The 25,240-nt window shown below is 35.4% G+C and overlaps 4 protein-coding genes across 4 annotated transcripts in view; 1 reads left to right on the top strand and 3 right to left on the bottom strand.

The window, feature by feature from the left end:
- Positions 1–2,025: 2,025 nt before the first annotated feature.
- The window catches only part of LOC141437895 (activating signal cointegrator 1 complex subunit 1-like), a 31,590-nt gene continuing 8,375 nt past the window's right edge, over positions 2,026–25,240 (top strand). Inside the window, exon 1 of the mRNA XM_074101457.1 lies at positions 2,026–2,326. The gene's annotated coding sequence lies outside the window, so the exon portion shown is untranslated. The remainder of the gene's footprint in view (positions 2,327–25,240) is intronic.
- Positions 3,947–5,694, bottom strand: LOC141437844 (uncharacterized). Its single transcript, XM_074101375.1, has 5 exons — positions 5,464–5,694; positions 4,789–4,855; positions 4,616–4,693; positions 4,141–4,221; positions 3,947–4,051 (listed from the first exon to the last, which is right to left on the bottom strand). The coding sequence occupies exons 1-5, from the start codon at positions 5,578–5,580 to the stop codon at positions 3,993–3,995; spliced, it is 402 nt and encodes a 133-aa protein (XP_073957476.1). The 5' UTR covers positions 5,581–5,694; the 3' UTR covers positions 3,947–3,992.
- Positions 11,361–13,529, bottom strand: LOC141437881 (uncharacterized). The gene is made up of 3 exons (XM_074101437.1): positions 13,004–13,529; positions 11,570–11,656; positions 11,361–11,488 (listed from the first exon to the last, which is right to left on the bottom strand). The coding sequence occupies exons 1-3, from the start codon at positions 13,454–13,456 to the stop codon at positions 11,480–11,482; spliced, it is 549 nt and encodes a 182-aa protein (XP_073957538.1). The 5' UTR covers positions 13,457–13,529; the 3' UTR covers positions 11,361–11,479.
- On the bottom strand, positions 19,569–24,538 carry LOC141437877 (uncharacterized). The gene is made up of 3 exons (XM_074101433.1): positions 23,845–24,538; positions 22,320–22,494; positions 19,569–20,676 (listed from the first exon to the last, which is right to left on the bottom strand). Exons 1-3 carry the CDS (start codon positions 24,267–24,269, stop codon positions 20,497–20,499), a joined length of 780 nt encoding a protein of 259 aa, XP_073957534.1. The 5' UTR covers positions 24,270–24,538; the 3' UTR covers positions 19,569–20,496.

The following is a 25,240-nucleotide window of genomic DNA, read 5'->3' as shown; positions in this document are numbered from 1 at the left end:
CGATTCGTATGAAGCGAACAACGCGTGCGATTCCCACAGTGACGTTATCAATCCGACAAGCGATTCAATCTTGTTCTAGCTCTGTTAATAAAGGTCTAATTATTCAAATGACGCTATACTTATATTAAGTTGGAAGGAGAAGATATACGAATTTGCTGTAAACAAAGTAAAAGATGATACCGTGTTGTGCGGCCGAGCCAAACGTGATATTACACGCCTGGCAATTTGCGGAGTCCACACACGTATATACATCTGGTTATTCCCTTAAACCGGATGCTCTGCTTGGAATGTTTCGATATAATATGAAGTTACGCTTGATGTATAAGGTAAAGGTACACTATTCCGGGATAGTACATTATGCCGTGATATTTTGGTTTTTGTCGTAAAATAAGGAAACAATCAGTAAAATCATAACTTAATGCAATACTTCATTAACTATAGCTTAAATACAACCGAAAAACACGATTTTTGAATATATGTAATATCTTTTAAAGCCGTGAGGTACTTTCAAACGCGTCCGTCGCAACCCCGCAGTAGTTCGGTACGGGCGTGTTGTCAGTGAGCGTAACGTGGCAGCGGAACTTCGTAAGGATTTGCTGTGATACTGGTAAGTTTATTTATACAAAACTTGTATCATTGTTGTTTTATAGTTATTAATAGACGTATTTATCACTTTTTCAAGTTAACTGAAAGCATATTTAAAGTAAAATACTCGCTCCCGTAATTATGTACACCAATCTGACGCGATGTACCTAATTGCGTGAGTATCACGGAATAAGGGAAAGTCAGTCCGAAATGTTTTAATCTTTTGTTTCTATCTAGGATTAAATTTATTCATATGTTTGATGTGAATAAGTTAAGTAAGGACTGCAGATTATTGTGACGTAATTACGGTACATGGTTTTTTTTAAATTTGAGTGTTATAATTGAGAACGAAATGTATACTCGTTAAGTCATACGTACGAAATATGGAGTATGGCATCGATATTAAATTTGTTTTATTTTATAAAATCAGAGCACAAAGGTTATTTATTTCGATTTTATGAGTATAATTGTTATATTATCTTCCAATCTATTAAAAAAAAAACTTGTTTTTTATTTATTATAACCATTTTTTTGGACCCCCGTAATTATGTACACGACTTTTGTACTAATGTCCCTTATTCCGGTATTATGAAAAAAATAAAAATAAACTATGGGGAGGGGTCCATTCTGTTTTTAGGCTTCCTTAGTCAACTAGAAACCCTTATCCACCATGTCCGTTTGTCCGTCCGTCCACGGTTTAGCTCAGTGATCATTAGTACTTGAAAGCTGAAATTTGCATGGGTATAATACATATATAAATATAATATAATACATATAATAATATATTGTTACCTTTTTCAGGTAAAAAATGGCCTCATTCAATATATACGCCGAAATACTTCAAAAGTCGTTAAGATGTAAATGATGGGACAGTGACTATCATACTTTAATATGATTATCAAACAAAATCTAATTTTGTTTTTGTTCTAGAAGTTATTTTATTATTTGATATATTCAAATTATTAAGTTGAATCAATAAATTAACTAAGCATGTTTTTCATTTTGTCATTTTAATTTAGATTACCTAAGTAGAGTAAATAAATTTCCCCCTCCAATTCCAATTCCTCCAATTCATGCAATACAATTTTTTTTTATTACGTGATTATAATCATCATTTAAAAAAAGTATTTTAAGTCAACTATCTTGATAGATGCTTGAACAATGTGAACTTTAAAGATAGCACGGAATTACGTACAACGACTCCCGGAATTAAGTCCAGAGCCAAATTTTATCACGGAATAAGGGACAAACGAAAGGGTAGCGAAATAACGTTTATTTCTATAAATTAAAAGCTACGAAGTAAAATAATATCCTACATCCATCTAAAAGACATATCCTAAAAAAATAGTTACTACATCTAGAATCTTCGTATTTTTTTTTAAAATCCGCAGTCAAAGTAGGAACGCCTTAATATACCGTAATAGGAATTTACCTTAGTGAGTGCTTTTTAGTATTATTTTTCTGAGAGTTTAAAATAGTTTTATTTACTTATGTATACTAAACTGTGTAGACGAAGGTTTTAGGGACTTGTTTTTTAAACAAGTTTGTTGCTTAGCGATTGTAATCTTTTTTCTGTGTAGCGGACACATCAGGTTTATTAAAGCTTTAAAGCACTGTGATCAACACGCAGTTAATAGAAGCGCAATTAAGTGTTAGTGTTCTATAAATTTAATGTCCTATTTACCTTTGGTGAGAATGTATCATTCGTTTTTATCGTCTACAACCGAGATCCGATCATTTTGTGCGTATGATTTCTACCTACTTGCTCCTATTTAGTGATACTCTACAGTACAGAAGCCCTCTAGATTTTCAAAAATCGTTCATATATACATATTGAAGCATTATGTAATGTAGCACCGTTAGCAGAATAGTACCACAGCAGTACTTATATATAATAGGATGCTACGTTAAGTATACAAGTGATATTGAGGCAAGTGGTTTTTCTAAAAATACATTTATTTATATGTTATGGTGTGTATTTATTTATATGTTATATATTCTCACTGTACAGAAATTACTGTTCGCCTATCTTTAAGTTTTTCTTTTCTAAGTTTAGGTTAGCGTGAAAAGATCCCTTTTAGGGATGAGTTCGCTTTTGTACCCTTTTTGTTTTGTTGTTTTCTTTTTGTATTATTTTTGTATTTTATGTACAATAAAGCATTTACATACATACTTATTTATAAATTAATATTACTTTAATTCAGATTCCTCTATTAAGTACTATAGTTGATCTATAGTTCAAGAACACATTATATCACAGTGCTTCGTCATCTTTGTAGCGTCGTATGCACCTCTGTTATTATAGCATACCATGCCATTAATATGGTAATGAAGGTGTATTCCGCGTATTGTGGAAAAGGTTCTTTACGGCTAATATCAAATTAATAAAACCCGAGCGAAAAAACTGCCACTGTGTAATTTGTGCAAAAAATAATGGCAATTCTGTGATGGGCCGCTGCAAAAACTGAAGGTACAGGTAGTAGGTAAATAAACGGAAAGTTTTTAGTGTCCTAAGGATCGCTAGCGCAGTCTAGGGTTAAAAAATTATATTGTCAACCGAAGCCGTGTGGCCTAGTGTTTTGACGTATCGCCTCTCATGCAGAGGATCGTGGGTTCAAACCACGGCTCGCACCTCTGAGTTTTTCGAAATCCTTGTGCGAAATAATACGAGCTTTACGGTGAAGGAAAACGTCGTGAGGAAACCGGCACAAGCCAGCGAAGCTATTCAATGGCGTGTGTGAAGTTTCCAATCCGCACTGGACCCGCGTGGAAACTACGGCCAAAGTCCTCTCATTCTGAGAGGAGGCATGTGCCGAACAGTGGGACGTATAGATATCGGCTGAGATGAGCTCAGATAAATTATTTTATTCTTCTTCTTCTTACTTTATTTACATATGTTTAAGGTTATTTTCCGTGTGGTGTCGGGTTAGAATTAGACCTCTCCATTTCTTCCGTGGATGTCGTAAGAGGCGACTAAGGATATAGGTTAAGGTGTACCGTAGGCGACAGGCTTGCAACCTGTCAATTGTACCGTTTTTGTCAAACTTTAAACCTAAAATTGCTAAAGTGGCTCCAAAATGGCAACGTTTCTTGTGCTCTGGTGACGTTTGTGTTGTGTGTGTTTAAGGTTATTTAAATGTAGTTTTGATAAAATAACAAAGTGTGTCTGTCACATCACGTTTCTGATTGACCTCGTGAAAATTTACTTCCTTCTCGATGGTTAAATTATTTCTTTTAGTAATGCGTTGCCTTAAAATGGAGCCTTAACAATTAACTTAAGTACATTAACTTAATCTTCATAGCTTATAATATTGCAAAAGATTAAAGGTTAAAACAGGTAATAATAATAAAACAAAACAGCTTCAGGCTCAAGATTTATTTCAAATTAATGCTTTCCTCTTTTTTCGTCATATTACCATTGGGTTTGCTGGCAATATTTCGACACTCCTGGGTAGATTACTGTATCCTGTAACATGAAAATATATTATAAGGGTCGACATTAAGAATCGCTCAGAGAAAAGGTAGTATTCATGGTATTACTAAATAACTATTTACCTGGTGCTTGGCCGACGACCACCGAAGTGCCTCTGCTGGAATCATAGGGAGAATATGGCACGTTCCTGTATGCAGTTGTACCTAAAATAGTTGGTGACAGTTTGTTTATAGGTGGGTACGTTCCCAATAGAAAATGAATTTAGTTAAAAATTTAATTTTAAATAAATTATTTTTAGCTGAATGTACTTTTTGTTGACCGTACTTCCTCGAATTTGTATCAAATTTCAAGTGGGCTTTTGATTTCTAAGATTTTACCCACACAAACGTATACAAGGCGCCCCACGGCTACCTACATGGAGGTAAAGTACCTTGGATATTTTAGGTAGAAAATTTGATTGAAAAATACTGAAAGATGACTTCATTTTTATTTTAAAAACAAATTTAAATTGCTGTCAAAGATTTTTGGTACTATATTTACAAAAAACTTAATGTTAAATGTCTTTAATATTAAAATGCTATAAAAAAATAGACTTACCACTATACGTATTAGGAACAATTATCACTGTTTGGTCTCTCGATCGAACTCCCACCGGTTGAGCGATTCTTCCTTCTGCTGAAAATATTAAAAGAGTCGTATTAAAATTGATTTCCATATTACACTTATATTAACTAGTGGCTTTAATTAGAACCTTAGCCGTGATTGCTTACCTAGTTCTAAAACTTCTCTCTTATTACGCTTATGAATGTCGTGTCCCACGTCGTGATTATTATTATTCTGCAATGTAAGAACACAATTTGTGGTTCTTTTGATTTAGATTACAATTACGTTGAACATAAATACGACGTAAATATTATAATTATTATCCATTGGTGTTAAAATTTAATCAGGTCATATATTTTACTGCCTTTTAGTATCTACGTCCATTATCCATTTATGTATGAATTTAAGTCAATCATAAATTACAGACTGATTGAGGAGTTTAATTAGATAATATTAAGGATATGTTATCCTTATTCGAAAGTGAAAAGTTTTCGAGATAAGCATGATTTTTAGATTTAGATTGTTCAAAAAATATTTTTTTTATTATATTGGGCCACATGACTCCAGTTAAAATTTAAGTACGTGTAATTAGCTAATGTCATGTGGTCCAACAGGCCAAAAAAAATTTTATGATTATCTCGTAAATTTATGATTATCTCGAAAACAGTAAACATTTGGGCTACTAGCTATATATCTAAATAATCTTTCCAATTACTCCGTATATTATTTTCTCCAACTTTCTTTCATAATTTTCATAATTTACGTTTAATGATGCTTTTACACGAAGTGCCTAACTATACCTATACTGCACACATCATATTTGAATCACGTAAATCTCTGACCTCAACTCTGGCAATATCGATTGGTTCCATGAGCTCATCTCTAATGTAGAAACACTTTGCGCTTGCAAACGTCGAAGCCGCAAATACTATTACGGTTATTGTCGTATTCTGCCACATTTCACAAATATGCACGTCTTCAATTTTTTTTATGTGCTGCAATGCAACTGGTCTGCGTTTCTGGAAGTCTGTAGTGAACCTAGGCGTAGAATGTCCATCCTTTACTTTTATGCTCGTCAGTGGAGGTCGTAATTTTATTATCTCTGTACAATTAAATTCTGTATTTTTCTAATTGCTCCGCTAATCACGCTTGCATCTTATGTTAAATTCATAATAACGTACTTTACGTCATGACAAGGGAAAATTACTTCAGTGCCTTATCATTTCATATTCCTAGTTTTTAAATAAAAATAAAATACCTTTTTGCTTTCGATATGTTTTAATCAATGTTTAAATGATTTAGAGGATCTTCGTTGGATTGATCGGGTGTGCTCCTGAAGCTTCTGAAATTAAAACAAATGAATAGACTTAGAAGCGTGCAATAAGTGCAATAACAATAGTATAATTAGTCAGTCATACTACATAGTCGTTCATGCTTAGCAAAAAGTGAAAGGGTACTTACTTTAACATAAATAGGTTGATGATCCCCTTCATTTTTGGGCATCTCTGGTGCTATATCATTGCTATTACGAGGCAATATCCTCAACAGGGGAAAATCCTTGGCTGTCTCTGGAACCTTAGCACCAAAACGTGATGTCGGAGCCAACACTGGCTTTACAATCACTATATCTTTTCCACCATCAGTTGCCGTTAAGTTAAAAATTAGAGCTAAAATTGCTATAATTATAGATGTTTTTTTCATCGTGGTCGACGTGGAATGTTTTAGTAAGTATCGGTTCCGGATTTATAAGGTGTATTCAATGACACCACGGTTCATATCGTGACGGGTTAAGCACGAGCGTTTGAATGCTGACAGCTTTAAGTATATAATGTCAGTAAATTCATCATCTGCTGTTTTAGTAGGTACGGATAAAACACTAATGATTACCAATTAGACTCAGTCTAGACAAATGAAGGATGATTTTATTGAAATTGTTATTTATTTTCTTGTTCATTTACCTACTCTTTAACATAAGTAATATGTTTGAATAATATCATAACTTTTTGTTATTTGTATTTGTCTCTTCAATATTCGATCTGAAGAGTCATGCCTCACCGTGTCGGTCGAATTTTTGTCACTGGAGTTTTCATTACATATACTTATTTTTAGGTTGATTTTATATCGACGATATGTCGACGACATAGTTGCCCATTACCGCGTATGCTTCCTATGCTCCAGACTCCTGCAATATTTTTTTCTTCCTGTTTTAAATTTGCAATCGACCGTTCTAGCCATTTGTTTGGGTTTTATTATTAGAGTAATTTGGATAGTGTTCCACTGAACACCATCGCTATTTTAGGTATGGGGACTTATTGTCTTTGTCTGAAGTCTAGCCCTAAAATGTCACCATTTTAACCTGCGAATATACCCGTACTCATGTTAATTTAAGAAGTCTCTGCAATCTAATTAAACTGAAATTAGTATATAGATTAATTTAGTAACATTTAGTTCAAATGTATTGGCTATTGATAAAGCCGATCAGACTTGTAGTGACCAGTCTCTAATTTATTTATTTCCAAGTTATATGTTTAGCAGAATTTTAACATTTGGCTTTTCCTGTCGCGGTTTAACTCAAACAGGTTTAACAATGACATGTTAATACTTCATACCTGTCACCATATTCCTGCATTTAGGTACAAATAAAAATAATTGTTAGGTATGTATATTTTTTTATGCATTTAATAATAAACGGATCGGGAACGCAACGCGTTGTATTTCGTCTTTCTTTATTTCTAGCATTAAAATTCGGTAGTTAGTTATCCTTCTTCTTTGTAAGTTTTGAAAAGTAGCTAATAATTAAAATTTTGCCTATAATATGGTAGTGCTTCTTCAAACTTTTTAGTGACAGAACCCTACCTATTGGAAAACTAACTATTTACCGGAGCCCTGAAATTTATTTCATTTTATTTATTTAAAAAAAAACATCGTTACAATAGATTCCTAAAAATTAGAACTTCACTCCCTAAATAGGTATTAAAACCTGTGCTTTAGGATAAGCAGCATTCCACCCCGTAATGGATTTCGATGTTAGTTACAAATCGGATTACAGAACAATGAATAAGTATTTTTCTCAAACATGACATGAAATATTAACGTTGTGTTACAAATAATAGGCTGAGAAGTATCGTGCTGCAGGCGCTGCGGCTCGCCTGCCTGCGCGCGGTGACTCTAGCGGCCTGCAAAGAGATTTCATACAACTTTGCAGCCCACTGGCCGGCAATGCGAACGTCTTTTGTTTCAACGCGCGCTCTGCGACACGGCGCACGCCCAGCAGCACCCGCCCCGCAGCCGCCGCGCCAGCAGCCAGCGCGACACGCGCGCACGCAACAGGGCGACAGGCAGCCGGTAGTTCGCGCCTGCAGCAGTGAGCCAGCCCATCGCAGCAGGATAGGTAGTACTAGCGTGCCTATTCTCAATGCACGCCCCAGAGTTGGTACACCATTAGTAATTATTTTAATTATGACCAGTATTTTTTTGGAGCCCCCGCAAAAGCTTCGCGGACCCCCGGGGGTTCCGCGTAGCACACTTTGAGAAATATGGACGTGGTTACAAGAAGTTCGTATCCAGTGATTTATTTTTATTTATTGTAGGATTGAGGGCGTTGCTCCTACTCAAGATTATCATGCAGATAAATCTGTACAGCAAGCGCAAAGTCAGGAGTGCCTACGTTGTATGATTATTTATGATATCATAACTCGTAATGATTATACGATATATGTATAACATGTGAAGTAGGTACACAATTTTACGATTCGCGTTTACATACACACTGACGAGCAAAAATAAAGAGAGACCCTAGAAGTTGTCCTAGAAACTTGAAGGTAGCAGTAAAAAAAAATTGAAAGGTTTTACTTTTGTTTGTTGTCAATGCTAGTAACTATTTAAAGAATTACCCTAAATTGCATACGTTTTGCTAAGGAGAGGGCACTCTTAAGGTTCTCCTATGGAAGCCCGAAAACTTTTAATCCTATTTACACTACCACTAATTTCAGTAGCCCTAAAATGAAAATGTCGAATTTTTAATTTTCCTAACTATTCATTAGCCCTAATTTTAACATTCCGAATTTACGTTATATTTAATTTCACTAGCCCTAAAAACAAAAAGCCGAATTTTTTATTTTCCTAAATATTCATTAGCTCTAATTTTAGCATTCCTAACTTCACTAGCCCTAAAATCAAAAAGCCGAATTTTGATTTTCCTAACTATTCATTAGCCCTAATTTTAGCATTCCGAATTTACGTTGTACCTAATTTCACTAGCCCTAACATCAAAAAGCTAAAACATTAATTTTCGTCAAATGTATTGATTGGAACACCTTAATTTAGCAACATATTCAATAGCATCCATCCAACCTACTTTCCTAGTGGGAGTTATCTTGGCTGCTATAAAAAAAAACCTAACATCGAAGGCTAAGGCGGGAGCTACGCTCCGCTTCGCTCCGGCCTTAGCCTTCTGAACCTAACCTATCTGAGTCGCTTCTGCTCCAAACCGTCTTGCTCGCTCGCTTCACTCGCTCGCACGAATCATATTTTATCTTTAGCACAAGTAAACATTAGGGCTTATAACTTTAGGTCTATTAATATTTAGGAATAATCATTATTAGTTTAAGTAATATTAGAGCATTAAATATTTACTACAAGTAAACCTTAGGGTTCATAACTTTAGGTCTATTAATCATTAGGAATAATCATTATTAGTTTTAGTTATATTAGAGCATTTAATGTTTAGTACAAGTAACCAGTAGGATAAAAAACTTTAGGTCTAGTAATCAATTCGGACATACAATTTTAGATGTCACGATATTAGGGCTAATGAAAATTATATCTAACGTTGGTATGCCTAGTGTAATTAGCTTTTATGATATTCGGTCTAGTGAGGGTGAACCCACTCTTAATACTGAATATTCGTAGATAGCTACAAATTTGTAGGGAACACTTTGTGCGCGAGTCCAACTAACACATGACCCGATTTTTAGTTCTTTTGGCCATAACTCATTTTCCTAACTTCGCTCAGCGTAGTTACCTTTTCGTAGATTTAGCTCCCTTACACTTATAATAGGTACTAGCTTGCTGATGTCGTTCGGAACTGGAAACAAAAGATCGGTTTTCTTTTTCTTTTTCATTTAAATCTTCAGGAAAATGAAGAAAACCGACAACTCCCGAGCGATATTAACATTCTAGTTCTTACTGTACAGTCAACTACAAAGGTATCGGTACGACCAAAATTACAAAAATATGTATACACCTTAATGCTAAGTCAATATAGTCGTGTATACATATTTTTGTAACTTTGACTGTGTCGATCTCTTTGTAGTTGACTGTACACTGATGGATGCCTTACTGTGAAAAGGGTTCTTCTTTTGTTATAACAAATAACTTGCCTCTTCTCTGGTTTCCAAGACACAATAAGTCCAAGAAGTTAATTATCTCGTATTGTCTATTGCGTCAGGGGAAGGAGTGGTTCGGCCGGTATTCGACGCCGGTTTTTACACTATGTGTCATACGTACTCAGATGTTCTCGTAAAGTGCCATACTTTTAGATCGTCGTAAAGATCATTGTTAAATTTACATGCTCTTCTTTATTATAGTACTAATCTTGGAAGTTGAAATTTTCGATTCCGCGGAAATACCGGGATAAGAAGTAGCCAATATTATAGATCTTCAGTTATCTACCTACCAAATTTCATCCAAATCTGTCCAGCCGTTTTATGATACAGACTACTGTCTATATCATAATCATAAAGATTCCATGCCCGGACTAGCTAAACGAATATAGCATCCATTAGGTACCTACTTATATAATAATTTTCGTAAATGTTAATTCTATTAATAAACTAGAATTCGTCAAATAAATTTTACACCTCGTGATCTCTGACCTTAACAGAGTGGTTTGAGTTTTTTGTTTTACGATAAGGCTTTACATTGATCTAATCGTAATTTTTTAGGCAACATTGACATTTGGGATAAGTCCGCCTTTGTACTTAACACTTTACTTTTTTTATGTAACCTTTTTGTTTTTCCTATTTGTACAATAAAGAGTATAAAAAAACAAACATTTGTGCGCAGTTATATTATGTCGTGTTGTGTCTGTACTGTCTGTCCTCCCCATTCAACGTATTTAATACAAAACTTCTGAATATTTATCCTTTGGCTTAAACCAATCCTATGTAATTCTCCCGTTAGAAAAAGTAAAACATTAATACAAATAACAGTGTAACAATAATGTTAGGCAATAACATTTATTATATTTTTTTTTTCATTTTCAAATAAATTTAAATGTAAACTTAATGCTTTTTAATTTTTTATGTGAAAAATGACATTTCATTACAATGTTACTTAATATTTGAATGATGCGACGATTCAATTCAATTGCAGATTGATGGAAAAATGTAAATTAATAATATTACTTTTTATAACCCTATAAGGACTAAATGCTGTTATGTCTACAATACGATATTCGTACGTCAAAAAGGCAGAACATACTTGTATCTAACTTTGCTATTTCACTATCACTATTACCTCTATTAATAGGTACTTATGATGAGGTCGTTCTGTTAGATTTTAGGTTAAATGGGTATTTTACACTGTTATTAGCAAAACGAATTAGACAACAGTGACAATAAAAACTTGTTCTAAAAATATACCTGTTATATTTCCATCTGCATCGTGGGAATCCTTAGCTAATAAAAACTTTGAGGAAACAAAATTTTCCAGTAATAGCGAAAACAAAACAGCAAGGAAAAATTGGGTAAAAAAACAATATCAATGTCAAATTTTATTCAATGATCAAAATTTGTAGATCTTTTTTGTTGATGCGAATTTCTTCTAGGTAGGTAGTAGATTCGACCATTATGTGTGTTAGCTCAACTGAAACAATGGAAATTGAGGTTTAATAAATGTAGTGTGGTTAACTAAGAATAGGTCTGAATTATACTTTAAATTAGGTACCTTCGGAGGTAGCAAATCTTTAGACGGAGCCTCTATTTCTGGTTTGATCGGGCTCAAGGGCTCAGGTTTTGTCGTAGGTATGGAGCTCTGAAAAAAGTAAGTTAATATAGTTACAAATAATAACCTAACCATAAAAAAATAATTTTTAATACAAGCTTTTTTTGCTGACTGTATTTTTTGTTGACTGTACAATTGTCACCCAAACTACATTTGCATACCAAATTTCAAGTCGATGCCATTAACCGTTGGAGAGTTCGTCCTGTGGAGACGAACTTGGCTGGACTACCAGGATGTCACTAAGCTAGATTATTGTATTGTCACGCGATTTACATAAGTATTCCAAATTTCAAGTCAATCTGACTACTAGAAGTTGGTCAAATTTAACTTGCAAGATTTGATTACAGACAGACACAGACATACAACGGGACAGGTAAAACTAAATAAAAGTTTCTAATGGCATCAAATGCTTCCTCCGCTTACTTTCGGTTGAATAATTTTATTCTTCTACCCTTTTTCAATCACATTCGGCCTGCATTCACCTTAAGCCACCACAGTGATTTTCAACGATGATGATACTGAATACCTTCTCGTATTTACGTCATATCAGTCAAAATTTAATTTCAAGTTAGTATTATTGTTACGATAAGCCAATGGAATGAACAAGCTATCTTTTTAGGGTTCCGGAGCCAAAATGGCAAAAACGGAACCCTTATAGTTTCGCCATGTCTGTCTGTCTGACTGTCCGTCCGCGGCTTTGCTCAGGGACTATCAATGCTAGAAAGCTGTTATTTTGCACGGATATATAAGTAAACTATACCGACAAAATGGTACAATTAAAAATTCAAAAAAAAATTTTGTTAGGTTACCTCCCATAGACGTAAAGTGGGGGTGTTTTTTTTTTCTCACCCAACCCTATAGTGTGGGATATTGTTGGATAGGTCTTTTAAAACCATTAGGGGGTTGCTACAACGATTTTTCGATTCAGTGATATGTTTGCGAAATATTCAACTTTAATGTGCAAATTTATTTAATATTTATTTTGTTTGTTTCCCAATAAAAGAAAAAAAAACATTAAAATCGAGCGTCCCCCCATCTAAAATCTAAACCGGTGGGTGGAAAAATTAAAAAAAATCAGGATGGTAGTAAGTATATCAAACTTTCAAGGAAAACTATAACGGCTATGTTTTCTTGAGAATTATTAGTAGTATAAGAGTAAATAGCAGCCTAAGGTATAAAATATACCTAAACTTGGAAGATTCCGTATTACTTAATTTTTTCGTAATGGCTACGGAACCCTATTTTAGGCGTGTCCGACACGCTCTGGGCCGGTTTTATTTTATGAAACACGTACATAACATTCCACACGCATAACATCGAGAACAAATGCTAGTTGAATTCGATTTGGAATACCTAAGCAAAAATGAGAATAAATACCCCTTGTGGTGGTAACAAGTCAGTAGCCAGTGGGTTCACTACGGCAACAGTTCTTGATGGCGATTGAAGGTTCTGAACTGAACTGGATGGCTTTGTCTCTCTCGAAGTCGATGCGTAGCTGCTTATAGTTGACGGCGTTGGAGCAATCAGTACTTCTGGAGCTTTTGTTGTCTGATATGATGATAATAAGGCCTTCGGTGTCGTTGGAGAAGAAGCATTTGGTTCTTCCGGAACTCTCGAGGTCTTATACGATGTAGATGGCAGTGGAGGAAGTGCAGACAAAAATGGTGCTACTTTAGTCGCTGTAACCGACTGAACACTACTCAATGGACGTGTATCTATTCTTCCAAATTTAGGATTCACTGCTGCACTTTGCCCAGGCAGCGGAAATATTCTATATCCATTCACATAATACACTGAAATGCACGCCACAAACACTGTTAAAAGCTTCATTTTAAACTTTAAACTTGTTTAAGGTAGCAACAATACGTTACGAATGGATATTTTGTGGACTGATGAAGTTGAATATCGAGTTTCCACTTTATACGAAGCCTGTCACATGACATTATTAAGAATTCGATTTCCAAATGTAGTATGTAGTTTACCCTGAACCGAGAATTCGCTAATAATAATAAACCTTTTGGATGGCACCGGCTTTGGCAGGCAAGATCGATATATACAATATATGAAAACAGGAAGCTATTTCAATTTGACCTAGTCCTTGTGGGATGCTATTATCTTGACCGTAAGAATAATGTAAATTACGCCTTTTATCACTTAAAACAAAATAAAATCAAAACAAAAATATTTTTTGCGACATATTTTTAGATCTGTCTTATCTTATACGTCCTCGAGAATTTTACGTTTTGAGTCATGATTCTTTAAAAGACAACTGTTTATTTCATAAGATATTTAGGCGTATCTAAATACTTGTTTAAAAAAATGAAAAAAGTAAACAAAACAGTAAAAACTGATATTCCTACTAAGGAAGGTCACAGGGCACGCACACCTACTTATCTACCTATCTAATACCTATAAACGAGCAATTCTTGTATACATATATATAACCATAATCTCGGAAACGGCTCTAACGATTTCGTTGAAATTTAGTATACTGTGGAGATTTTCGGGGATGAAAAATCGATCTAGCTTGGTTTTATCTCTGGTAAAACGCTTGGTTCCGAGTTTTAGCCCGAGCGGAGCTCCGAGCTCGGTCGCCCAGGTACTAAATACTTATGTAATGATAGACATAACATAGTGCTGAAGAAAAAAACCGGCCAAGAGCGTGTCGGACGCGCCCGAAATAGGGTTCCGTAGCCATTACGAAAAAACCAAGTAATATTTTTCTAAGAATTTCGTATTTTGTACGGAATATTCCAAGAGGTATATTTTATATCTTAGGCTGCTATTTACTCTTAAACTACTAATAATTCTCAAGAAAACTTAATCGTTATAGTTTTCCTTGTAAGTTTGTTATACTTACTACCATCCTGAATTTTTTCAATTTTTTCGATTTTAATGAAAATTTGCACTTTAAAGTTGAATATTTTGCAAACAAACCACTAAATCGAAAAATCGTTTTAGCAACCCCCTAATGGTTTTAAAAGACCTATCCAACGATATCCCATACTACAAGATTGGATGTGAAAAAAAAATCACCTCCACATTACGTCTATGGGAGGTAGGTACTTACTCAAAAAAAATTTTTTTTTGCATATTTTCTTGTATCATTTTGTTGGTATAGTTTAAATATATATTCGTGCAAAATTACAGCTATCTAGTATTGATAGTCCCTGAGCAAAGCCGCGGACGGACAGTCAGACACACAGACATGGCGAAACTATAAGGGTTCCGTTTTTGCCATTTGTGCTACGGAACCCTAAAAAGTAATGCTGTGCAGCTAAGAATCTTTTCACAATAAATTTAAAAGGAATATCCTAAAAAGAATGAGCAAAACCTGCTTACAATCAAACATACAAAAAAAAGCAGTCAAATTGTGAAATTGGACAAAATTGGTATTTTTTAGTAGGTGGACAAAAAAAGTCAGTTACGTTAGTCAGGTCAGTGCTCTAAATTCACTTACCACGTTGTAGATAAAGTATATCCAACCTGAGCTTAATAACCCATTTATAACCACAGAGTTATTTATGGAGCCTTATCATGAATAATTGGGAATTCCTTGAAGACAATGCATTGTTTTTGTAGGATTACGCAATGCTATTGCGTGGACGCAGCTTGGCTTAAACAAGGATGTAAATGACAGGACGATAAATTGAAGTGTGCGAATGAGAAATCCTTGTTTGCATAATCTTCCAACGAGGAGTAGACCAATTAAATAAGGACCTTACTACCTGACTCACTTACTACTGCATTTTTTTTTATTCGACTGGATGGCAAACGAGCAAGTAGGTCTCCTGATGGTAAGAGATCACCACCGCCCATAGACACCTGCAACACCGGGGGATTGCAGATGCGTTGCCAGCCTAGAGGCCTAAGATAGGATACCTCAAGTGCCAGTAATATCACCTGTCTTACTCTCCACGCCGAAATACAACAGTGCAAGCACTGCTGCTTCACTGTTGTATTTAGACTTTAAATACTAAAAAATAGCACCAATTTCTAGTATCTAATTTCCCACATTTTCATTCTATAGAACTAGGCAGACTTAAAGACGAGATGGAAAACGGTAATATTTATTTTACTTTTTTAACAGAACCTATTTATTTACTTATGCTCTTACCTACATATATTAGTTAAATACAGTAAGATCGGGTAACTTAGGCGCTGAAAGGTAACTTTGCCATTGGGATTAACATGTTATAAGTGTTATAACATTGCTCTGAGAATATATATGGCACTACGCCATGTGGTTGGTGTTAATCGCTCACGTTTTTATGTTTTTTTTTTATTAGATACTTCTTTATTTAACCACATACCAATACCATGGCCAATTCAAATGGGCCAACGTTACCTTCCATTGCGTTAAAGTACCTTACGGTACCAACCTACTTAAATAAAATGCAATTAATTATTTTAAGCTAGCATGCGCCTTAACAGTTTCACTTAGCAAAATATGTAAGATTAAAACATAATTGTAAAAATAAATTTACCAATAAGTATAAATAAAGTATATTTTTTAAAATGTAAGCAGAAAAAAGTTTTTGAAAATCACTTTCTAATTTATATCTTTTGATCGCGTAAACGTCTTTTTTTACAGCTACAAGGAATTGCAGATCTGATTATTAATTTTAACCTATATCTCTTCGTAACTGATATTTGTATCTGTATTCGCTCCTGAGAACAAGCGTTTTAATTATCATAGGTACAGTCAACGTCATGAATAAGTGCTCATTTCTGTACCTTGTCGCTTTCAGTCGTTACACAATTTCGTATAGCTTTTCAAACATGACGTTAAAGTGACAAGGTACAAAAGTGATCATTATTTATGACGTTGATTGTACATCGCGTTTTAAATAATTTATTGAATCAGGCGTCAATTAGAGGAAGTCCATATCAATGAACTAGGTATATAAACAATTACTTCGCTCATTTTTTGCTTAGTGTTGTGGTGGTGACAGTTGAGTTTGTGTGATGTGTGTGTGTTCTTACAGCGTGCATCGGTCAAAGACCACCATGGAACCATTTCACAGTAAACGTCATAGTGACATCGCATTAATTAACAAGGAAAATCGTAATGACTTTTCCTTTGAAAGGGTTCCATGGTGGCTCATGAGTTAAAGTCCTTGACCGTACAAAGTCATTGTTAGAAACCAAATTGTAAAATTCACAAACTTGATGAGTGACATTGACGTGACACATCGAATAGAAGCTCCATCTCTGAAATGAGCTCATTCCCTTCACATATTTGTGTAGTTATAGAAACGCCTTAATTATTTAATCGTATGGCGTAAAACATTAAACAATTACACTAAGAAAGAAACTACAAACTAGCTATAAATCCACATTCAGGGTCCCAGCCACGACATTGTGTCAGGTGTCAGATTGTACAGATCTCCAGGGGAGCCTATGAGTGTAGAGGCAGCGCTGTACAATGTGCTCCATATAGTTTGAGCCTCCTCGCCGCATTCGCAGAGGCCGAGTCCCGCCAACCCACTTGTACTGAAAGTAGTGACAGCGTCCGTGTCCTGTTCTCAGTCTGTTTAGCGGCACCAGAGCTTGCGTGGTAGACAGAAACCATCTGTTTAACCGTGGGACGCCTTAAATGCAACGGCTCTTTAAAAATTGCAAGCAAACATAAGCAATTTTGAACTAAACGCCTTCTATTTATCGAGTAATTTCTGTCAGGCAGAACGAGGTGATACTGTAGCTTGTAGGAAAGAAACAGGCGCTTTTTCGCAATGGCGAGTAAAGAGATCTTTTCACTGCTCATGCTCGTAAACTTCGTATTTTGGATCTAGGTGACATAAAATGACGTTTTATTTTCTAGTGCATTAAGTTAAATCTTCGTCTAAGACCAAAGCAATCCGCCAAAGCAAAGGTCAGGTGTCAACAGCCACGAAAAGAAGAAGAAAAGATTATATATGTTTTTTATTATTTCAATCAAAGTAAATCAAAAACTAAAACTTTATAATTATATAGAAAAGCATGAAAAATAAAAGGTACCTACCTAGTAAGTGAACAATTGTTTCCGCTGTTGCTATTTAATTTCATTTCCTCTCAATTTAAGCCAAAAGCAGAGTGTAAAACTCTAGCAGTCAACCCACTTTCACCTCGACGTGTCTATACACCCTCGCCGTGCCGGCTCGGGTGGCTATAATGAAGTCTCAGGTAAAATAGCTCGTTTTATGCTCTTGTTGTACAATCTACTATTGTTGAAATGCTTTATGTATAAAATTGTTTTATTGTTTTGTTTGCGCACCTCGACAGCACTAAATATTACTTATTAGATGCGTATACCTAATTCCTTTAAACGAGCAATTCTTGTATTGTATTGTATATACATATACTTATATATTTCGGTTTTAGCCTGAGCGAAGCTTGGTCGCCCAGGTACTTAGATTTTATATCAAAAGTGTAAAGAAAGCTAAAACAAAGCCAAGACGGTTAATATATAGCCATCTGAGCTGCAGTGAGAGCGGGTAAGAAAGTCTGTGGGTGTATTTTTTAGGTAAAAACTCACTTATTGCGAGAAATTTAAACAAGCATTAAGCTAACTATCTATAAATATCTAACTATATGATGGGAAGCAATCACCGCCGCCATGGACACCCGCAACACGACGAGTATCACAGGTGCCTTGCCGGCCTTTTGAGAGCCATAGACTCGTTTTTTAAAGATCCCTAAGTAGCTACATAAGCTATATTTTCAATCTTTTTTGGATTTGATTTTCATCTTTGATTAATTCATCGTTGAATAAAAATATCACACCATAATTTATGCGATTAATAATAAACGAATAGACACGTTTACAACTCCAGCCGTCATAGAGCAGGGCGCGCGTGGAGGTCGGATGGGTGGCGAAATACTTTCCATTTAGAATTAAACAACTCCATCAAACTACATATACCTTGAACTATATATATTGATATGGACCTCCGCAAAGTAACGCCTGATTCAATAAATTATATATACCTACTTAGGCTCAGACATACGTCTCCTTATAAACTGCAATATTATCTGATAAATAGTCACATAAAATAGGACAGTAAAAAAAATAGTATAATTTACAACGAGAAAATATAAATATCGGTTTATGTTGCCCAGAACACTAATAAATTAAAAAATATACTGACTTCTTTTTTGCACCCAAGGGATTAAATGATACATTTTACTGCCGCTATGCGAGGCTATATTGACGTACTTTAGAGTATGTGAAGTGAAAAAATCAAAATATCGTTGAGAGAAGGTAAAAAAACACAGTGTTACATAACAATTATAATGTGTATAAATATACACCATTTATGTAATAAATTAATCAAAATAAATAACAACTGAGCTTTTCAATAATACATCTCTACAAAATATATATACAAACTTATTTATTAATATGAAACTATACTTCTTTTAATAGAAAAACCAAGAGAGCAACTTTGTTACAAAAAAAACAATGTGTATCTAAATATTTTTTGTTGTTAATATCGCAATGAGGGTATAGTTTACTTTAAAATATATTTTTGTTTTTACAGATATAAAAATATACAAATAAATTATACAGTTATTTTTTGAGGCCAGGTTCATACAAACTTAAGTAAAATGAAACACCTATATATAAAAGAAATAATTTGAAAATAAAATTGAAATTGTTTATAGGGTCTACCATTTTACGGTATAGTCTAACCTTGTGAATTAAAAAAAAATCTTAATTACTCAACACATTAAAGCTGTTACCTCGTAAAGCAACTAATTGTTGAACACACTTGTACTTTCAGCGAAACTAACGTTTAAGTGCTAGAATATGTTGCAACACTATTGCCTAACACACATTGTAAGTAAATTTAATATGCACTTTGACATTATATTTTAGACATTAGACTTTTGTTTACATATTTACAATAACAAAATTGGATGAAGTAGATTTTGTTATGGATTAAAATAATGCAAAACCTTAAAATACTTTTCATTTATTTTGAATGGAAATTTAGCAAAGAAGAGGACTTATTTTTACGTAATCACGAGCTGCCATGCTTATTTACTAATAGAGCAATCTGATGACATCACAGTTCTCCTAGCAGAAATTTTAATGAAATAGGTAGGGGAAACCGAGGAGAGTTGTGACAGAAGAGAGTAGTGACAACGTCGATTTTTTGGAGCTTATTAACTGCTAACTGCTCGCAATAGCGCGCGTTTTTTAGTTCAAGTCTCTAACTATCAAACGCGTGCTGTTGCGAGCTCGCTAGCAGTTAATAAGTTTCCAAAGTTCGACGTTATTACTACTCTCCTCTGTCACAACTCTCCTCGGTCTCCCTTACAGTAATAATAATAATAATTATCTATTCGAACCACTCAAAAATATGTTACCACGGCCTTATTGCGTCTAAATAAGTGTCTGTGGTACATATTTTTGAAACTTTGAATAAGTTAATATTTCTACACTTGACTGTACTTATTACATTTTATATGCGTCGCATTCTCAATTAGATTTGGTGAGTTCCACTTATTGGCATAGCCATAGTTACGAGTATATTCAAGTATAGATCAATCTCACATCTTCAAGAAAGAGAGAAAGAGAAAAACGGAAACAGAGACACATACAATACTTCCTATTCATTTAATACCCAGCAATAAATGTTTTTCCTTAGTATTAATAGATATCACTAACACGCTCTACTCTGCTTATTATATCGGCTCTACTTATTCTATCCCATCATCATACTTCAAAGGTTTCTCCATATTTCCATATTTAGCTTGGTTTTCACCCAACTAAGTTACAAATGCTCAAAAATATCCAAGGGTCAAACGTGTATAAGATAGCATAAGTGATTGACCTCTAGACACAATTTGTATTTGTAGAAATACTTAAGACATTTATTAGCTTAACTATTAGAGACTAGAACAGCTAAAAAGTCATCACCGTCTCTGGTTAGAGGCCTCGACTTTCTGCTTCTAAAAGTAGCAGCCCCAATTCCCTTACTCGTTCCAACGAAATCTTCGAAAGAAGGAAAGTTGGGAATCCCTCTGTGTCGGACATCCAGTAAACCATCACCGAAGGTTGCCTGGAATGAAGAAAAAAAACATTAAGTGTGTAGGTTCAGTCGATATATCTTCATAGTGGAGATAAAACTAATTTTTGCAGGTGGTAGGACCTTGTGCAAGGTCCGCCCGGATTGCTACCACCATCTTGCTCGCTAATCCTGCCGTGAAGCAGCAGTGCTTGCACTGTTGTGTTTCGGCGTGGAGAGTAAGACAGCCGGTGAAATTACTGGTACTTGTGAGGTATCCCATCTTAGGCCTCTAGGTTGGCAACGCATCTGCAATACCTTTGGTGTTGCAGATGTTTATGGGCGGTGGTGGTCTCTTACCATCAGGATACCCACTTGCTCGTTTGCCATCCAGTCAAATAAAAAAAAAGTTAAACCGATTTTGCACTCATATTTTAATTCAAAGAAAAAAATTACATGCTTAGCTTCACATAATGCTGCCTTATTGAAAAGAATACGCTAAAAAGTGTTGCTAAATAACATTATGTACAAACACGAACAAATTTTAATTGTTATAAAACCTTTTAAGAAAAGTTCTCAAGAATTTCAAAAACATGACCTTTGCTGTACGGCCTAAATCTTTAGAATATTTAACTCCACCAAAAAACATTGCGAATTCATATGATTGTTTTGTGACCTCCGCATAAATTATTATGAAATTAGTTTCTTTTTAAATAGACCAAAATGAATAATTTATCGTGTCGTGGGAATAAAAAGTAGGCTTCGGAAACCATAAAAAATTAAATAAATTTATCACGTGTGTTGCAAGGAGTAGGTACGTTCATTGATGAATAAGTCGTACCTAAATAGGTTCTAGCTAAAAGTGATCTGTCTATAAAAGCATAAATTACATTATAATAATATTTCACAGAATCACGTGAATAAAAAAGTATTAGCCGGAAGACCTCGCGCCAAAACTCTTCGACCAAACGCATATATTTTTCAATGAAAATTAACAGTTTAATGTATTCAAAGATAAATCACTAAAGACCGAATGAAAGCTGAGTTCATTTGGTTCGTTCGGAGGTTTTAGAGAATTCAGACTTTTTCTTAAAACCTTCTTTGGAAGTGCAATATTAAAATTTTCTTTTCATCTAAGCTATAACATGTAGTCGAATTGAGAACCTCCTCCTATTTCGAAGTCGGTTAAAAAGTTATTTTGTTGTCCTATTTTAATCACATTTGTAGCAAAAATTTTATCTGATAAGTAAGTTAAAAAAATAGCAAACGACATTATCCTCAAGATCCATCTGACCGGATCGGAATAAGATTTAGGATTAATGTGCGCAGTGACACTGGTCAATCATTAATTAATATTCCGATTGGACTCGCTTGATAGGAAACATTACATTAATGCGATGGTTCATCGCGACTGGTTCTGGTTCTGGCAACGTGAGAATTCTACTAGTACTAGACTATATCTCGTAGGTGCAAAGGTTTTTGAGTTTATATGTGTGTGTTTTACAGACGGATTTAAAACCATTTGTTGGCGTGTAGTAACTATTACTTCTTTTCTCTACACAAGTAGCCATGGTTACTTTAATTGGCTAAAATGGTTGAATCGCATACAACCAAAACTCGTGGAAAATCACACCAAGGTCCATGTTTTACTGGACGCGACTTTCCCAAAGGCTCCACTTTCACTGCATTTAGCTTACCTCATGCGGCTGGAAGCCTCCAAGGGAGTTCAACCCGAAGGCCTGAGAAGCGCTTTGGCTACCGGAGCCTCCGAAACCACCGAATGAAGAAGCCTGGGACGCTGCACCGGACAAGGAGCCCCCCGCGCCTCCGAACGACGCCGCCTGACTGCTGGCCTGGCTGCCACCGAAGCCACTGAAATATAGGAATGTGTTATATACAAATCAATGGTGGGCAAACTTTCTTCATGGGGGACCAGAAAGTTTATTTAGGAGTCTCTCATTTTGAGAGGAAACCTGTGTCCTGCAGTGCAGCGGGACGTGCCTATATAAAATGGAATGATCATGATAAACAATATTTTTAAAATTAGCCTAAGTTAACTAATACATTATAATAAAAGTAAATAAGCATTATGCGTATGATTACTCCTGCAGCGAACAAAAGAGCTGATGATCTTGAAACGGCTGAACAGATTTTGATAAAATATGTCTATGAATCGCTAGAAAACCTGCTTTCAAATAAAAAAAACCGCATTCAAATCAGTTCGCCCGTTTAAGAGCTACGGCTTCACAGACAGACACACATAGCGGTCACACTTATAACACTCCTCTTTTTGTGTCGGCGGTTAAAAAAATCCATAGATAAAAACGCGTTTCTTTCATGACGACCTTTGTAGTGCGAATTTAACGCAATAAAGTGTTTAAGTTTGAGTACCTACCTAATGCATAGGTAGGTACCTACCTATCATGGTTCAAATTCCTATGGCCAGCGGGATAGCAGGGCCCTGATACTGGACACTTTTCAAAGTGTAAAAAACTGATTTTTTAAGCATATAAAATGCGAATAACTCACTTTCTCGTTCTCAAAATTGCCTAGGTAGGTACTTGTGGGTTCTTTATTAATTAATTAATTTATGTATTCGGGCACAAACGGTACAATAAAACTTACATCATAAACAATTACATCTAACATTGACCAACAAAGTTGCCATAGTTTATTAGTTCCCAATAATAAAATATAAATCAGATCTTAGGTTAAAGTTAATTTAATTGCAATAAAACTTGGAAAATATCTGTACATAATTAATGAAGTTCTGAGGTTACAAACATAAAAAAATCAACCGAATCAACAGCCTTTGAATCCGGTTAAAAATCCAAAAACTTCCGGCTACGGTTAACCATAACAGTCATTAACTTATGGTCAAGCGATAATTCATACACGTTCTAAAGATAACATAGACCACAAGATTAGAAAAAAAACAAAAAATTTAATGCATGGTGTAATTTATGAATCTTTCGTCTAGTGTAAGAAAGCATACTAAATATCAATAAACGAGCTTACACTGACTGACTCGTTTGTCTGGCTCTGCAAATCTGGTAAGCCCCAAAATTTCTCAACCCGAAACATAAATTCGCATAACGATATGTAACGTTACATAGTTACGAGTAGCTTAACGGTGTCAGGCCACTATGGACCGGTCGAACACTCCTTATTGGCGATGCTGGTTTAGAAACATCATCGAGCTACGCAAGGTGGGGCACTCACCTGCCAAATCCATTGAAAGACGACGCTTGGCTCGCAGACTGCGATGCACTAAAACCTTCGTTGAACCCGAAAGAGAAGGATTGGGAAGCCGAGTGACTGGCACCGCCGCCACTGCCGCTGCTGCTTATACTAGCTGTCAACCCTCCATTCCCTGTAGGCCTCACATTAAAACCTCCCCCAAATCCAAATCGAGGCTTCACCGAACCAGGAACTGCGTGCCTTCCCTTCGTTTCATTAGGAAGCAGCGTGCTTGGGTCACGCTCCAAATGCTCTATGTAAGGTAGAACAGGAGGTGTGATAACTGGATCAAGTTTCTTTTCTCTTCGTCGCTCGTCCGGGAACACGAACCCGTCGGCCGGCGCCGGCGCGGGGCTTGCGCCTTCCATCGCCAACGCGAGACACACACACGCGCAGATGAACTTCATGGTAGCGAATATTGTAAACACTATGTCCGATCGGCGGAGTATCTTGTTTTAATAGGGTCGCACGAGGTCAGCCGCGGTGTTGGCATGCGGCACGCGCCGTAGCCTTCAGAAAACCCACTGCGCTGCGCCTGCGCCTGCGTCCTGCCCTGTACCACATCCCCCCTACGATCCGGTGACATCCATAAAATTCATACACCTTTTCCTTTTAGATTTAACGATGTTTTGTTTAGCAAATGTAGCAGCATCTTATGGAGACAGGTGGAGCGAGGCGTAGGCACAATGTTATTGATTGGGAAACCCAGCCGTTCTACATACTTGGCAGTCTATTTGGAATCCTAGCACGTCGGAACAATCCATCGATTTACATTTATGACTCAGATTTTACTGCAGTTATTTATAGTATGAAGGAAGTACTGACCCAAATATGGGAAATAGTTATGGTTCTTTGTGTCCCGCGATTTATTGTCTGCTTTCAGATCCATTTTGTGATAAGAAAGAACCTTTCAACTAATTCAAACTGAGTCCAGAATAAATATTGGAATATTTAAAAAATAAGATCTAGGTCTAAAACGCCTTTGAAAGAAAGTTTACTGTAATGCAAATGTCTCTATAGTAGTCAAGAACTTGATGGACTTGAAGCTGCTATTATCAATGGCAATACTAAAACTTAGGGTTGTCTTCACTGTCAATTACTAAATTTTAAAAATAGGTATTTATCGTTTGTATCGTCAAGTTATGTAAATTGATTGTATGTATAGCTTGCAAGTGCTTGATAATATGATGTACTAATTACGTCTACGTAAATTGACCAGCCTAGAGGTTAATGACACTGACTAGGTATGTAGCTAGAGGTCTTGGGTTCGAACTTCGGTAAGGGCAAACATTTGTGTGATGAATATGAATGTAAGTTTGTCTAATAAATATGTAAGCATTAGTGGCTTTTATAAGCTAGGCCAATTTAAAACATATTA

Source organism: Choristoneura fumiferana, chromosome 18 (assembly GCF_025370935.1).
Source record: "Choristoneura fumiferana chromosome 18, NRCan_CFum_1, whole genome shotgun sequence".
Lineage (NCBI taxonomy): Eukaryota > Metazoa > Arthropoda > Insecta > Lepidoptera > Tortricidae > Choristoneura > Choristoneura fumiferana.
Note: the sequence above shows the minus strand (reverse complement) of the source record. Positions and strands in the feature narration are given on the sequence as shown.

Coding starts and splice junctions, on each gene's coding strand:
- LOC141437844 (XM_074101375.1), bottom strand. CDS start 5,580: ATGTGGCAGAATACGACAATAACCGTAATAGTATTTGCGGCTTCGACG. Junction 4,856..5,463: donor TCGATATTGCCAGAGTTGAG/GTCAGAGATTTA, acceptor CTTACATTGCAG/AATAATAATAATCACGACGT. Junction 4,694..4,788: donor GAGAGAAGTTTTAGAACTAG/GTAAGCAATCAC, acceptor TAATATTTTCAG/CAGAAGGAAGAATCGCTCAA.
- LOC141437881 (XM_074101437.1), bottom strand. CDS start 13,456: ATGAAGCTTTTAACAGTGTTTGTGGCGTGCATTTCAGTGTATTATGTG. Junction 11,657..13,003: donor ACTTGTTACCACCACAAGGG/GTATTTATTCTC, acceptor TACTTTTTTCAG/AGCTCCATACCTACGACAAA.
- LOC141437877 (XM_074101433.1), bottom strand. CDS start 24,269: ATGAAGTTCATCTGCGCGTGTGTGTGTCTCGCGTTGGCGATGGAAGGC. Junction 22,495..23,844: donor TCTTTCAATGGATTTGGCAG/GTGAGTGCCCCA, acceptor CCTATATTTCAG/TGGCTTCGGTGGCAGCCAGG. Junction 20,677..22,319: donor GAGGCTTCCAGCCGCATGAG/GTAAGCTAAATG, acceptor TCTTCATTCCAG/GCAACCTTCGGTGATGGTTT.